The sequence below is a fragment of the Macaca mulatta genome, chromosome 18, assembly GCF_049350105.2.
Source record: "Macaca mulatta isolate MMU2019108-1 chromosome 18, T2T-MMU8v2.0, whole genome shotgun sequence".
NCBI lineage: Eukaryota > Metazoa > Chordata > Mammalia > Primates > Cercopithecidae > Macaca > Macaca mulatta.
Window position 1 is genome coordinate 79,861,865 of NC_133423.1, and position 16,843 is coordinate 79,878,707.

At 45.0% G+C, this 16,843-nt stretch overlaps 1 protein-coding gene across 23 annotated transcripts in view; it reads left to right on the forward strand.

The window, feature by feature from the left end:
- Positions 1-5,262, forward strand: part of MTCL1 (microtubule crosslinking factor 1) — a 125,545-nt gene extending 120,283 nt beyond the window's left edge. For 16 of the 23 annotated variants that reach the window (XM_028837983.2, XM_028837987.2, XM_028837985.2 and 13 more), the window contains one exon: positions 4,092-5,262. In XM_028837983.2, the coding sequence (XP_028693816.2) occupies positions 4,092-4,325 (234 nt within the window). In that variant the 3' untranslated portion in view covers positions 4,326-5,262. Of the gene's footprint in view, positions 1-1,386; positions 1,444-4,091 lie in introns of all 23 variants that reach the window. The other 7 variants (XM_077975239.1, XM_028837991.2, XM_077975240.1 and 4 more) reach the window with 1 other exon arrangement.
- Positions 5,263-16,843: the final 11,581 nt, after the last annotated feature.

Here is a 16,843-nt window from a genome sequence, read left to right on the forward strand (position 1 = left end):
GAGGACAAACTGCTGGTTGAATGTTCTCAGGTGACAAATGGTGTCTCCTTTGGGCTACTGTCACCCCATCCTTCTGGGGTCCTCAGGTAAGTACTGCTGCCGCAGAAAGGTCTGTTTATATGGGAATGCCCTGCCTTCTTAGGGCTCCCGAGGGCTCTGATTTCAGTTGACATTGAGGCTATGTCACAAAGCATTAACCGGCTGTGCCTGTGTTGTCTATTTATATTACACACCAAATAGAAATTGTTTTTTAGGAACCAAAAAATGCTTTGAATTACTAATAGTGAATCCTGCAAGCAAAAACAGGTTCATGATGGGATCCCAGCATCATGGCATGAAAATGGTTTTATCAGTACAAAGTGGCCCAACCCCTTTTGTCCTCCGTAAAGTATTCGTTTAGATTTTCTCTTCACTTGGTGTGTTTGCCACCAAAAGAGATGACGTGAAGGGAGCGCAGTTGCAGGGACTCAGAGCGGGCACGGAGCACTCATCGGCAGCATCTCAATGCCACGGGCTTTTTTTTCCATTTCTGTTGGAATTTTGCTTGTTCTGGATTCCAGTGGGATTATTCCTGAATTGATGTAATATATTAGGGCCACTGCAGCCCCTTCCCATTGCCCCATAAATTATGCAGTAGTTCTAGGTATGCATTCCCAAATCCCCAGGACTGCTTCTGATTCCAAGCCCACCCCGTGCCCTGCTGCGGAATCTCTCCCTGAATGTTCACTCAGGCATCCAGACCCAGGAGTGACGCAGGTGACAGGCAATCTCCCTTTCTCACTGCACTCTTCCGGAAACCACTCAGGCCTCTTTTTCTCACGACACCATGGCACTAGTTCAGCAGTGCAGAGAGAAGCCGTGAGGAGGAGTTCTAGTGTGAAGAGAAGGAACAATCTGAAAATGGAATGCTATTCCTCCCTCCCCTAAGTGGAAAATATGAGGGGAACTTTTTAGAGTAAGTGGCAGTAGCTTGGTGGTTTGACCAAAACAAACGCAGCCGAATAAAGGTCTCTGTTTTAGATAACAGTCATGCAATTTCCATACCTCCGTTTGCCAGAATGCTGTTGGAAATGTTAAATGCTAAAGGGTGGCTCGGCATAGAAACTGGAGGGAGGTCTGTGGCTCCTCCCTGGAGTTTCCATCTCTCTGGGCAGATGGCAGAGGGCAGGCCTGTCTGCCCAGCGCCCGGCCGCTTCCCCACACCTGCCTTGGAGTGAATGTGCTAGATCTGAGAGCCTGCAAGTCTCTCCTGGTGGCTGTCCCTGAGTGAGAGGGACGGCCCTCTACCTCCGGGCTTGCTGACTTGAAACCTTTATTGTTCTCCTGTTTAAAAAACACTTTCCAACCTTCTTGCTTTTCTCTTCTTTCTCTGTCTGTTCTGTCCAGAACCAAACTGTCTTACTAACTGCCCCCTGGGGACTCTAGCCCTGCCTGCCTCACGCTGTAAGTGCTTTCTTCCTTGTTTCCCTACTGCCCGGAGAGCTCGTGTTGTGTAACTCGCAGTTGGCACCCGACACTCATCGCCTGAGGGAGTTCTGCCCGGTGGCGGCACCCTCGCTCACCCCGGGTTCCACGAGGCTCCCCTAAACCCAGCAACAGATTGACAGGGCCAGAGACTCATCTGCCCTGTGAGAGGGTTGACCACTCAGTGCAGAGAAGGGTTTTTAGGTTATAGAGATTCTGCTGAGATTTCTGTACTTTTGTACATTTGCAGCCAACTTGCTTTCAGAGAATTGAGTAGATACTGGCCAGGAGGGGACATCCTAGGCACAGGGGTCTTGCCTGAGGGGGTCTTTGGGCCCAGCCACCCAGGACTGGTTACCAACATTTTGCTTACATATGTGCACTGGCATGTGCTGAAATGAGGTGGGACCCTAATGCGATAAGGCTTTTTTTTCATTTTTCAACAATCATACCACAAGGAATAAACCCAAATATATCTTGTCCTTCCAAGTGAGCACCGTAGGTGACAGAGTAGATGCTCAATAGATATTTGTTGAATGAATAAAGAACAAAGTCATCCCCACTCCAGATATCTTGAGAACGTCTCTCAGAATTGCTTTCAGAGTCTGAGTCAAAGCACATGAGAAAAGATATACTTTGTTTTTGATCAAGGATATAGTCATTCACTCACCTCATCCACTGGCCTTAACTCGAAGTGTTAAGTACAAAAGTATCTGTTGTCAAATACAACAGACGTGTCCCCGTGAAAAAAATGACAAGGAACACAGGGGGAGGGCCATTTCCCAGAAACGTGCTACAGGGGCGGCATCCCAGGACAAGATGCCATGCAGCGACCACAGTGGCTTCTCAGGAAAGCACAGCATCATTTGCTTGTACACGCTGGCGTGTTACTAAGGAAAAGGTTCATTCCCTTGAATGCAGACTCACAACGTTTCTTCCTTCACAAGCAGAGGCTGGCAAAGGGGGTACTGAATGGTCTCATACAAAGCCTGCTCTTTAGCACCAGCCAGGAGGAACAGGATACAGTGGTGTCAGATAAACCTATGACAGCAGCTTCATCGACACACAACACACACAGAACAGATATACAATACACAACACACACACTACTCTTACAACAAGGGGAGCACAGACACAAAACAGATAGAGATTTCCCAAACCGTGTGTCCCAGCCAAGCACTGTGGGCTGTGGTGAGATGACACAGGAGCACCCTGAGTTAGTCTGCATCTTGGGGGCTGGTGGAGTTTTAACTGGAGAGGTGTTTCTGGTTGTCACGGTACTGTTAGCATAATGCTTTGGGAACAGAACCTTCTCCCTGTGGCCGTGTGAAGTGCCAGCCACAAAAGCAGCAAGGAGCGTGAAGCATAGTCTCCAGGGCCACTGTTCCTTGTCTGCTGACCCCAGAGGGAGGCAGGGAAACCACTCGCCCCATTGCTCTTCTGGAAGCCTGTGGCTCCCACGCTCTCCTTGGGCCATGCTGTCTCTGCCATGTTCCATCTTCTCCCGAGTGACACTGCCCATTCCGTGCAGCCATCTGTCCCCCCGCTGCTGCTCCCCTGCACCACTGGCTGGGCTGTCCTCATCCTGGTCTTTTCAGTTGCTTGTCACATCTTTTTACATCCTCCAACTCACTTCCTTTCTTTGAGAGTCCTTGTTCTCTGTCATCCTTCCTGTGCCTTCCATTCAGTTCACCTCAGCGTCCAGTGTCTTGTCATTCCAGCCAGCGGGCTTCACGCTGGGCAGCTCAGTTTCCTCATGCCACAGCTTTTTACATTTCTGTGTATCAGCAAATTCCAAGTTTGGGTGTCCTGGTTTTGTAACATGTAGAGTAAGGACAAGGAACTCAACATTCTTTAAAAACAAAGTAGCTTGAGAATAAGGATTCTAGGTGATTTGCACATGGTTGAATGTGTCTTGCGTCACCTGTTCTCAGAACATTAGGATGCCTGAAACAAAACCACCAGTACATTCTGATTCTACTTTTTAAAATGCTGCTGTAATTGAAGAGTCATTAAAGAAAACTAGACCCAAATTAAAATTTCTGCCTGCAGCATCTTTGCCATGTTGTGGGAGTTTGTTTAATCTACTGCCAGTCAATTTCAAATAAACAGTAGCAGAGTTCGTTTAAGACGACTGCCATTGCTAACACAGCTGAATGAAATCAGAGGTCCCTTTGTGGGCTCCCAGTAGATCCAGGCCCTATAGGACCAGTTCATTTGTCCACTGTCGCTAAATAGATCATTCTAAAGGACCAAATGAAGAGATCTACCAGATGGGAATATGCTGAAGTGGCCTGTGGAGACCGCTGCCACAGTCACTCTGCCATGTCTTCTGTATACCCCGACCCAATTCTAAAGGAGCTTTGCAAGCTGACTCATCTCACAATATTGCTGTGTTTAATCATAATTGGTCTCTTCCCATTCATGTCACTGATCATGTCACATGTGTTGAATTCTTTATTATTTTAAGTTATTCTGCATGAGCATAGAACGTCGTTAATATTCACGAGTTGCCTGTGGTGTGTACTTCATCTCACTTGAGTCTGTTGAGAAGTGTGTTTGGGGGAATCATCCGCTGGTGACACTGCCGGTCTGAGTAACCCTGTCTCCCTTTCTCGGCTCTGAAGGAACTACCTTGTTCTGCACTAGCTCCATCCCTAGAGCCCTGCTTCTCCAGGCCCGAGAGACCAGCAAACCGTCGCCCTCCGTCCCGGTGGGCCCCACATTCCCCCACTGCCTCACAGCCTCAGTCACCCGGAGACCCGACGTCCTTGGAGGAGCATGGTGGCGAGGAGCCGCCCGAGGAGCAGCCACACCGTGATGCAAGCTTGCATGGATTATCACAGTATAATTCACTGTAATTTGCATAATCACACCATCGCCATGAACAAAACTCTGCCCAAAAGGAGAGATCTAGTTTTCTCAAGGTCAAAGAATGTTTTTTAAAAACACACAGCTGCTGAATGTTCAACCTGTGAAACTGAGATGTTTCTAGAATGAAACAGTAAATGTGCCTGTAATAACTTAATTTTTTTCATAGCTCAGAAAACTATTTTTGTCTCCATCTTTTTTACACACAGTATATTAAATGAAAAGGTAAATAAGGTATAAATAGATTTAAAAAATAAAAGTTTTAAAAAATGTACATTTTAAGAGATTCTGAACACCCTTGCTGTCAATACCTGACTGCCTCTCTGTTAAATTTACCCTGTTACATTTTGGTTCAGTTTATTTCCATGTTGAATTAGAGTGGATTAAGTTAATTTTATTTTGTCAGTGTTACTGTTTTTTAAGACTTTTTTAATGCTTCAGACTGTCTGATTCAGTGAACTTTTTGTAGCGAAAAAGCCATGAAGCTAGTAGACAAGACAGATATTCTGTATACTGGAGGGGATACAGGACGTTTTTGAAAAGGTACAAAGCCCTCAGTGGGCTTAGAAACTTCATTGTATGATCCTTGTATTATGCTACTTGGCTTGCACGTCTTCGGGTGCATGTATATACCGCTACTGTGTCCTTGCCATCACCTAAATGTGACTCAGTCTGTTCCACTGTAATATGTTGTGAATTTCCTTGTACTGTACTTTTATTGTTGGTCTTCTTGCATCGATGATCCAACAGCAACATTTTTAAATTATTGTGAAAAGATTAACTGGCAGTGTACAGAGTTTACTCCAAGTTTTCTTAAGGGAAAACACGACAAAAAGGCACGAGGATACCAAATGGAACCACGTGCTGGTGCCTCTGAGTCTGTATGAGACCGTGATGAAGTAGAAATAAAGCCCTTCCAAGATGGCAGCGTGTCTCGGGCTCTCATTTCACACACCCTCCATCTCTTCCTAAGGACTCCGATGGAAAGTTTTCCGTGGCTACAGGAATGAGGGAGAGAGATCATGGAAAGAGACAACAGCTGCTGATCTATCTTGCGGGGAATGCACGCTTTGGGTACCTGATCATGTTGCAGTTTTACTGTTCTCTGTAAGAGAGTCCTAGGATGGAGAGACGGCTTTATTGTTGAAAAGCCAAAACTGTGGTGTGGGCAGGGATGTGAGGAAACTGGTTACCTACAAGTCCGAGTGTGCCCGGCCTCTCTCCCGGCTCTGCTCGTTAGGAGAGAGGGAGTGGCCGGTAACGCCAGGAGAGGCCTTTCCACGGCTGATCCTGAGATGTCGCCCACCTCTCAGTGTTTGGTGGAGTAGAAGCCTACAAAGAAGTGAGGCTACTGAAGAGCCCAAAAAGAATGATTTCAGGCTGAAGCTTCTGGCTTTAATATTTCATTGAACGCTTCATTAACCCAACAGTTTTCTTCTTATCTAGATGAGCTAATGTAATAGGCTATCCTAGCATTACCACAGCTTCATCCTTAAACTGAAATATTTTCAAAAAATAAAAACCAATAGAGCAGCATTATTCATAATAGCCAAAAGGTGGAAACACTTCAGTTGTCCATTGACGGATGGATGGATCAACAAAATGTGGTATATGCATATAAAGGGATACTATTCAGTCCTAAAAAAAAGTAAATTCTGACATATTACAACATGGATGAACCTTGAGGACATTATTCTAAGTGAAATAAGCCGATCACAAAATGGCAATTATTGTATGGTTCCATGTATCTTGTTTATATATCAAGAGTAGTCATATTCAAAGAGAGAAAGTAAAACGGTGGTTACAAGGTTTGAGGAGGGAATGGGGAATGGTGTGTAATGGGTACGCAGTTTCAGTTTGGGGTGACGAAAAAGTCCTGGAAATGGGCAGTGGTGATGGTGCACAGTGAATATACTTGATGCCACTGAGTTGTACACTTAAAAATGGTTAAAATGATAAATGGCATATAGATTTTACCACAACAAAAACTTTTTTTTTTTTTGAGACGGAGTCTCGCTCTGTCACCCAGGCTGGAGTGCAGTGCCATGATCTCAGCTCACTGCAAGCTCACACCATTCTCCTGCCTCAGCCTCCTGAGTAGCTGGGACTATAGGCACCCGCCACCATGCCTGGCTAATTTTTTGTATTTTCAGTAGAGACGGAGTTTCACCATGTCAGCTGGTTGGTCTTGATCTCCTGACCTCGTGATCCGCCTGCTTTGGCCTCCCAAAGTGCTGGGATTACAGGCATGAGCCACCGCACCTGGCCTAAAAACTTTTTTTTGAGATGGAGTTTCGCTCTTGTTGCCCCTACTGGAGTGCAATGGCGTGATCTCAGCTCACCACAACCTCCACCTCCTGAGTTCAAGAGATTCTCCTGCCTCAGTCCCGAGTAGCTGGGATTATAGGCACCTGCCACCAAGCCCAGCTAATTTTGTATTTTTAGTAGAGAGGGGGTTTCTCCATGTTGGTCAGGCTGGTCTCAAACTCCCGACCTCAGAGGATCCGTCCGCCTTGGCCTCCCAAAGTGCTGGGATTACAGGCATGAGCCATTGTGCCTGTAAAAACTTCCAGTAAATGCAAAATATAAATATTTCACTTTACCACTCTAGATATACCTGCAAACAATCAGTCAGTAAATATTCTTTGCCCATTCTGTGCAGATTGCAAATGCCGGGAGGTATACTGGTAGTCCTTCAATTGGAAGCAACCAGCCACCAATAAGATGGGAAGTTGTGGCTCTCATGCCTGAGAGCCTCAAACCATGCTATCAGGACTTTGCTCGGTCTCCACACTCTGTGTGGCTTTCTTCTCAGACAAGCATCACAAAAATTGGCAACAATGGTCCCCAGCTGCTCCTATTAGTTTAGCAACTCCTAGAGAAAGGGGATCTCTTACCAGGAGCTGCAGTGAAAGCCCAGGACCAATGATTCTCATTTGGTAGGGCTTAAATCTCATGTCTGGCTCTGAGCCAATCATGGTGACAGGAAGACCCAGCAAAGGAAAATCAGGGTGCAATTACAATAGAGGGTGTCAGGAAGGCAGTAAAGGCTATATACCACTGTGGGACACCCCAAAATTGCAAAGAAAAAGCTCTGACCACCATAGAACTTGCCAGTTGGTTGGAAGAGGTAAAATTCCCAGGCACAAAAACAATAAAATGCAAAAATGGTGTGGTAGAAATTCTAAGTACAGTAGGGCTTGAGTTGGGCTTGGCAGTACGGGAAGCATTTCAATGTGCAGGAAGAGAAGCAAGTGGGAGATGGGAGGAGCAGAGGTGTGAGGGGCAGGAATAGACACAGGTCGCATTGGGCAGTGATGCAGGAACTAGGCTGGCAGCAGAACTTTCATCAAAAAAGCCACATCTGGCAGCACCAGTGCCTTGAAAGCCATCTGGGAACTTCTTCCTAGCATTCATTTTCTAAAAGTTGGGCATATGTATTCTTAAGTCTAGGGTGGAAGCACTCCAACTGTTAAAGGCCAGGCAAGACAGTAGGATGAAATCATTTTCCACACCACTGTCCAGATGAATGCCAAGGCTGCTATGTGGGTCACACATGGCTGTGAAAGGGGAGCAGCTGCCTGAAGGGAATGGCTCCATGAGCTGCCATGAATGTGCCAGTTGCTTCTATGCCCTAAAGAAAGCAGCAAAAGATTCCTCAAACATAGCCACAGACCTCACACGCCAGGCGTGCCCTGCCCCCTGGGTAACAGCCAGCACCAGCAGCCCAGAGACATTTCTGGTCCAACTGCAGCCAAATTGGGCAATAGTGGCCACATTTCACCCTCTCTTTTTATCAGGAGGTAACATGTTAGCATTTTCAGTATTATGCATCTATGTTTTATATCTGTGTACATCATAATTCTATTTCTTAAACACATTTGCTTCAACCTTTTTTTCCTGTAGAATGGCTTGCAATTCTTACGTAATACGTTTGTTTCACCCTTTTTGTTCCTGTACAATGAATGTAAGGTTTACAAACTCCTTATTTTTTAAATTTAATTTAGTTTTAATTGTATATATTTAAGGTGTACATGATGTTTTGATATGCATATACAAAGTAAAATGACTAGGCAATTAACATATTAACATCTCACATAGTTATGGCAAGAGCACCTAAAATTTACTCTTTTAGCAAAAATCCCAAATACAATACAGTATTATTAGCTATAGTCCTTATGTTGTACGTTAGATCTCTGCATTTTATTAAGCATGATAGAGTTATGCTTATGTATTTTGTTTAAAAAGCAACTAATGGCCGGGCGCGGTGGCTCAAGCCTGTAATCCCAGCACTTTGGGAGGCCGAGACAGGCAGATCACAAGGTTAGGAGATCGAGACCATCCTGGCTATCACGGTGAAACCCCGTCTCTACTAAAAAATACAAAAAACTAGCCGGGCGAGGTGGCGGGCACCTGTGGTCCCAGCTACTCGGGAGGCTGAGGCAGGAGAATGGTGTAAACCCGGGAGGCGGAGCTTGCAGTGAGCTGAGATCCAGCCACTGCACTCCAGCCTGGGCGACAGAGCGAGACTCCGTCTCAAAAATAAATAAATAAATAAATAAAAAGCAACTAAGAAGTACAACTATCATTTTCTATTTTCCAGTTCACGGTTTTAAACTGAGGTAAAATACCCATAATATTTATCATTCTTGCCATTTCAAAGTGTATAATTCAGTGGGATTTAGTACATTCACAATGTTGTACAATCACTACCACTATCTACTTACAGAATATTGTCATCACCTGAAAGGAAACCCCATATGCATTAAGCAGTCAGTGCACCCAGCCCCTGGCACCCACTCATCTAATTCTGTCTCCATGGATTTGCCTATTTGGGATAGTTCATATAAGTGGAATCATGTACCACGCAGCCTTTTGTGTCTGGCTTCTTTCAGTTAGCATAAAGTTATCAGGGTTCATCTGATGCAGGATTTTTCTCAGCCACTTTGCCAGCCAGGGACCTCCATGGCCAGAGATGCCCTGCTGCTGCCCAGGCCTCATTCAGCCTGGGCCTGCCACTGGAGGTGCCCCGCCCACTCAGCCCGCCTGTGTTATAGCTTATACCCATGTTTGGCAGTTCCTGAACTCTTGTCCCATGTCCAAGAAGAATAAAGATATACCGACAATTTGAAGGGGAGGAGGGTGGATTAGAATTTTATTGAGTGATGGAATAGCTCTCAGCAGAGAGGGGACATGGGGGTGGTCCCCCACCTCCATGGTTAGGTGATTTCTCTCTCAGTGTAGCTGGGTCCGGGACTTTTATGGGCTCAGAATAGGGAATGTGTGCTGACTGGTTTGTGAGTTTGCAAAAAATGTCAAAACAAAGGCAGTGCTCAAAGGTGGGCATGACAGTGTAGAAAACCAATTAGGAAAGGGTAGGTATATGTAAAATAGGTGAAAGGTGGGGATCAATCAAAGGAAAGCATGCCAAATGGGAAGACAGGTTCTCAATCCGGTTCATGGATTTGACTTTTAGCTTGGCTTTCAGGCTTTAACTGTCTTTGATTTGGAGGTGGGATTTCACCAGGGACCTGCCCCATCTGCCTGGGCATGTGCCTGCCTCCTGCCACTATCACATCCATGTTGTAGCATGTATCATTCTTTCCATAAGGCTGGATAATATTCCACTTTTATGTATCCATTCATTGGTGATGGTATGTGTCTGTTTTTAAAACAAAACCTTTGATTACCTTATTTTATTTACTTATTTTTAGAGATAGTCTCACTCTGTCACTGGAGTCCAGTGGCACTATCACAGCTCTCAGGCTCAAGCGACACACTGCCACAACAAACTAACTTTAAAAAAAAAAGTATTCTGTGGGCAGGGGTGGTAGGGGAGGAGGGTTGTTTCAGCAGGGGGAGGGTGTCTCACTATGTTGCCCAGGCTGGTCTCCTACCTTGGCCTCCCAAAGCAATGGGATTACAGGTGTGACCCATTGCACCTGGCTGGTTACCTTAAACATCTTTAAGCATTCCCCCCAAAGGAGGTAATTCACAGTGAATCAACAATCAGTTTACATGATTAAGGCACTTTGGTGTCTTTAATCTTAAATCTTTCATCTTAGTTGTTTCCAGAGACCACCAGTAGATATTTTATACTTGTCATGCTCTTCTTTGATTGCATTTGGTCCTTTCAGCATCATTCTTTGGATGCAGTGTGTATCAGAATCCAGTACAGCAGGAAATTAGGCTCTGAATCATAAACAAACTGGTCACTTGAGTGAATTTGATGACTGTAGGTCTTTAGTACACTCTGGTTCACTAAAATCAAGTGGCACTGAGAGTGACAAATCTGGATTTGAACCCTGGTTCACACACTTAAAGTAATGCAACCTCAGGCCATCTCTTTAATACTTGTTTTTGTTTTTGTTTTGTTTGATATAGAGTTTTGCCCTTGTTGCTTAGGCTGGAGTGTGATGGCGCAATCTCAGTTCACTGCAACCTCCGCCTCCAGGTTTAAGCAATGATTTTCCTGCCTCAGCCTCCCAAGCAGCTGGGATTATAGGCATGCACCACTATGCCCAGCTAATTTTTATATTTTTAGTAGAGACAGGGTTTCACCATGTTGGCCAGGCTGGTCTTGAACTCCTGACCTCAGGTGATCCACTCGTCTCAGCCTCCCAAAGTGCTGGGATTACAGGCATGAGCCACTGCACCCAGCCAAGACTTATTTGAGAAACAGCAACAGTAATACTTCCCAGGGCTATTGTAAGGATTAAGGTTTGTTGTTTACAAACCTGTGTGCAAGATACCATTCTAAGAATTGCAAACACCAGAGATATATACAGAAAAGACAAGCTCCCTGCCTTGTGGAGCTTAATTATGAGAAACACACAGCAAACAAGGCTAAGTGGGATAGAGAACTAAGAGGCTTCCTGGGTAGGTGCCGTTTGCTCTGAGGCCTATGAACAAGAATCTGTCTGCCAGGTAGAGGGAAGAGCTGGTGCAAAGTGGAGATGGGTTGGGGGGCATGAACTTGGTGTGTTCCAGGAAGTGGACAAAGGCCACTGTGGTCACAGCAAGGTGGGCAAGGGCACCAGAGAGGGGCAGGAGGAGGGGCCAGGGGGCTTAGAAGAGGCCTAGTGGTCCACAGTAAAGGGTTTAGATTTTGTTCTAGGCAAGGGGAAAAAAAACCCCACTGGAAGATAAAAAGCAAGGAGTTACATAATGTGATCTGCATTTTTAGATTACAGTTAAGGATTAGAAGTGGATGAGATTGGAAGACTTCCAGACACAAGGCTGTGGTGTTGACCCAGGGAAGCACGAATGATGGCTCGAACAGGTTTTCTGCTGCTGTTATCGGCCTCACCACCACCAAGCCAGCCGCATGCTGCTTGACGGGAACCACGCTCTGTCAGGCCCCGCTGCCAAACTCCAGAATCTACCCCAGCTGTTCAGCCAGAAACTGAAGGAAGCCCTTGGTTATTCTGCTGCTGCCTCTCAGTCCAGGCCAGGCTTCCTGCAAATGGCCTTGGGCCAAGAAGAACCTTCTAAACCCCATTGTTTTCAGGGCACAGGATTACACAGCAAGGTTCACAGGCCTGTCTGCCTTGTTTCTTTTAAGGTGCGATCCCCTTCTCCAACTTTTAGGTTGGTGCTTCCAAACTACCGTCAGTCATTTATAATTTGGTAAAAATGAGTTCCTTCTCTTTAATTTTTTTTTCAGGAGGGGACAACTGAGGTCTCTGGGTGTGGGGCTGGTAGGGTGGGGGGTGGGGCTGGTAGGCACAGCTCTCGGTGCTACTGCACAATCTAATCGGAGAGAACAGAAAAGGAACACAAAGAAAGACTGCTGCTTTTTCCTAGGCCCAGTTCTGTCTATTAAACTGAAAGGCCCCAGTTCTGTCTATTAGATTGAAAGGCCCCAGTTCTGTGTATTAGATTGAAAAAAACCCACCCCATTTCAAAGACGGGGCTTCTCTTAACTTCCCAGTGAGCTAATAAACTTCAACAGGGGTCCGGGAATCCAAATAAAAGTTTATAATTCCCATGGTAATCCTAGAGTGAACTCATCAGTCATCAGTGGCCCCAGGTCTACAGGCCAATCCCAGCCCATGTGGTCCCCTATAAATATCATTTCAAATTTGTTAGAATAAGAACAAAGCACTGAGGACACAATGATAAAAGTACCAGAAAGTAGCTGTTGGAATGATAAATTCCAAATCCCAGGAGGGTGATGTAAGCAATTATCTATAAAACTGCTGCTTATATTTCTTGAGTCATTTCATTTAAGGGAATTTACCCCAAATAACCCCAATGAAATCAAACTAATTTATACAATATATTTGTAGCAGTACAATACCGTAAAATTTGGAAACAGGCTAATCAAGTTATGGTCCATCAACAGGTTTCACTACTGTGCTTGTTCACCTAATAAACACTCCTAATGGCCAAGTACTGAGCTAGCCTGGTGAGGAAACAAAGCTAACCATGACCTACCTGCTCCCCAGGGGCTCCTGACCTAGTTGAGGGAGTCCAATTACCTGGGCTCCAATCCTATTCCAGTGCTTTCTCACCCAATGGCCTTGTGGAAAGTACCTACTCCTGAGCCTGAATTATCTCATATGCAAAACGGAAGTAATAACAGTAATCACTGTTAGGCAGGTTATGAGGACTAAACAAGATAATACTGGTTAAGCACTTAGAATAGTACCTGGTACTAAATTTTGTTAAATGAAGTAATGGTATAAATGGCAAATTATAACACAATATAAGTGCTATAATAGTATATGTAAGGATACAGTGAGCACCTGAAGGGCTTCATTCTGTCTGGGAGGATGGTCTAGGAAGACCTTACACTGACCTGTTTGGTAAGAGTCCTTTGCTGAACGCATAAGATTTCTGCAGGTAGAAATGGGGAGGGAACAGAAAGAGTGAGAGAAAATTTCAAATGTACTACGTAGGTTATGCATTTTACTCCTTTGGGGGTTATCAAGATAAAATACAAAACCAGAGTGGGGAAAAGGAGCTCAGCCCTCCTGATACCCAGGACCCTGCCATCCATCCTCACATAGAAATCCCTTAGTAACAGCTGACGGCGTGCAGTGCATGCCCTAGCAGAACACCAGTTCACTCCTTTCCAGGCATACCACCTTCTATGGCATTTTGTAGGAAGAGTCATCTTTCATCCTAGTCCCATAAAAAAACTCTCCCTCCTTGCTTCCCATCAGTTCATGTCAACTTCCCCCAGCGTGTCCTCCTGACATCGGCAGCAACATCCATACTGTCTTGTGGGTTTGTGGCTATTTACTTGCGAGAAACACTCTAGACAGGTGCCAAAGTTCTCAGGGTAGTGCTAACAAAAAGGAGATATATATATAAATTTTGTTGTGTTAATCATTAGAGCGGCTCAAAATATTCTATTTGCTCCCTCTGAAGACATAATAAAATCACACTTTTCCACTGCCCTTTGAAGTGAGGTACAGTTCTTTGGTCAATAAAATGTGAACAGTAGCCACTGTCACTTCCTGCAGGAAGTTTTTAGAGCCAATGCCCACTTACCATGTTCCTTTTTCTGCTTCAGCAATTGTAGAAGCATCACATGAGGGGATCCCTCAGTGACTGGGATACGTGGACCCACTTTACGAAGCATGAGTGAAAAATGAGCTCTTACTGCGTTATACCACTGCGATTTGGGGAACTGTTCATTAATGCAGCATAACTTGGCCAATCCTGACTGAATAACTGTCTAAAAAAAATGGAAATACATATGTAAGTAACATCAGGGAAAGAAATCAAAGCAGAAGATAGAATTTCCACAGCATATAAAAATGCCACTTCAGATTAACAGAGGTAAAAGAATTTAAAGCTCTCCAAAGTTTTTTTCTCCCTTACTCAATTCTCTGACTTCATAATAAAAGAAACTTTCAGTTCCTTTGGCTAAGAAGGTAGATGAAAGTAGAATTGAGCTCACTAGTGAACTAACTACATGTATGAGGCACAAGAGACTGGGCTAAATATTCCCAGGATGCTGCTCCTGCCCTTATTCCTTTTTCCTCCAAACACTTGTTGGAGAAGTACAGGTTGCCTTCCTCCCTTGAGCCAGAACACAGAGACAAAGGTGAACAGCAATTTTCCTAGGGAATTACAAATGCAGGTTGGAATGGACCTTAAGAACATCCTTACCAAAGCTTCATTTTATATATACTTTCAATAACTGCCCACATTCTCTAGCTGCTTACTAGTGCCCGGTGCTTTCCCTATAATGTGGCACAGCAGTCTACCTGGCTGCATCTTAGAATCATCTGGAGTGACTTAAGGCTCCATCCCAGACCAAGCAAATCAGAATCTCTTGGCTGTGGCTTTTGGTAATATTTTAAATATTTCCCCTGGTGACTCTAATGAGCAGCTAGGATCAACAGTAGAGGAGAATTTCTTAAGCAAGTGGTTCCCAAACTATAATGCACGCTGGATCACCAGGGGAGCTTCAAAAACCCCTGATGCCAGGCCAGGCACAGTGGCTCATGCCTGTAATCCTAGTACTTTGGGAGGATCCCTTGAGGCCAGGAGTTTGAGACCAGCCTGGTCAATATAGTGAGACTCCATCTCTACAAAAAATAAAACAATTAGCCAGGTGTGGTGATGCATAGCTATAGTCCTAACTACTCCAGAGGCTGAGGCGGGAGGATCACTTGAGCCCAGGAGTTTGAGGCTGCAGTAAGCAATGATTACACTATCATGCTACCAGCCTAGGTGACAGACCAAGACCTTGTCAAAAAAAAAAAAAAAAAAAAAAACCACAAAAATAAATAAATAAATAAGTGCCTGGCCCCACCCCAGACCTCCTGATGTAAGTGGTCTGGGGTGAGATCTGGGCATCAGAACTTTTTAAAGCTCCCCAGGTAATTCTACTTTGCAGCAACATTTGGGAGCCATGGTGGCAAGCAGATTTAAGAGTTTGAGGTCTGGTCAGACAAACATGGGTGCAAATTCTCCCTACCATACTGTGTGATCTTGGGCATGTTCCTTGCCCTCTCTGGAGTTCAGTTTTCTCATGTTGTCAAGTGGGAGAATGACAGCACCTTTCCAAGGTGGCTCTGAGGGACTAATGAGGCTGTGAGTCAGTGCAGGGCCTGTCACATGAGAACTGCTCAACAAGTCCAAGTTACTATTGTCTCATTGAATTCTCCCAGTCAACTGCCAATCAAGGTGACTGCCCTATTTTATAGCTACAGGAACTGAGAATCAGAAAGGTATTTGGCTGTCTCAAGATTACGCAGTAATAACTGGCAAAGCAGGCTTTCACACCAATGCTATACTGACCAGGTACTTGCAAACTGACCGAAACCCACTGCACTAACCACCCCTCTGGGAAAGCAAACAGAGCCAGGCTGCGCATTGTTGAACCAGCCTCACTAAAGGACACATGTAGGCTGTCATGGTGGACCTGGGCCCATCTCAGCTCACCTGCTTCTGCTCTGGAGCTCAGTAGACTAAATCATGTCTTGAATTTCAATGACTTAATTTCATCTCTTTTCAAGGTTGCAAAATAGCCCCAAATGACCTATTTGACCAGAATCCTTTCCTCAGTGTATTCTAGAAAAGCAATAGCTACTGATGACTGTTTCTTTTATTAATGTGGTACCATTTCTAAAGGGATCATGGCCTGTTAAATCCTCACATAACTCATGACACAGAAGGATGAACTCAGACACTACTGACACATCATTATATTTGCTGAATGGCTTATGGAGAAGATAGGGAATTTGCCTAAAGCACTTCTACACCCTGAAGTATATATAATACTTTGACCCAATGTGTGAAAAAAAGTATACAACCACAGTACTAGATGGGGTACCCAGCACCCTTAGGACCACAGGTTTACTTTGTTTACTTAAAATGTGTGTTCATCACTAACAAGATGTCACCAGTGCATCGCCCCAGGTGCCCCACCAAGGCCTCACCCTGTGTGAGGGCTGAAACCTTAGGGCAAGGAAGACAAGTATTCAGCTCATCTTCTCTCATCTCCATCATCCTCTTACTCCTATAGCTGGACATGAACAATTGACTTTTCCCCGCTACGTAGAGTGACACTACCATTTCCAGAAATTCCCTCGTCCTCATTCAATTAGAATGAAACCCCTAAGCTGCCCCTACCTAGGAACTCTGGAACAGCCACAACTGAGCTAAGGCAAAATTTCCCCTGCAGAGGCGAGGAGCTACAGGGTTGCAGGACTAACTGCCTGTGTTGGTAATTTTGATGCCCCCAAGAATGTAGAAGGGATTTCTGCACATGGAAAGTCACCATTCTCTTGGCCATAGAAGAGACCTACCAGTCACTTCTTGCCTTGTTGGCTCCACCTTGAATGTGAACAAGGTCACCCCTAGACCATATTGGCTGCAAACACTCCAAATAACAAAGCAAAAGCATCATCCCCCTGAGAACGCTGTGTCCCTAAAAGTCAAATCTAAACTGAATTGAATTATCAGAGCCATGATAGATCTCGTCTAAATCTACCCTGCCCCACTTAGGGGAGGAGCCAGAACCAAGCCGATGTTTTAAAAACGA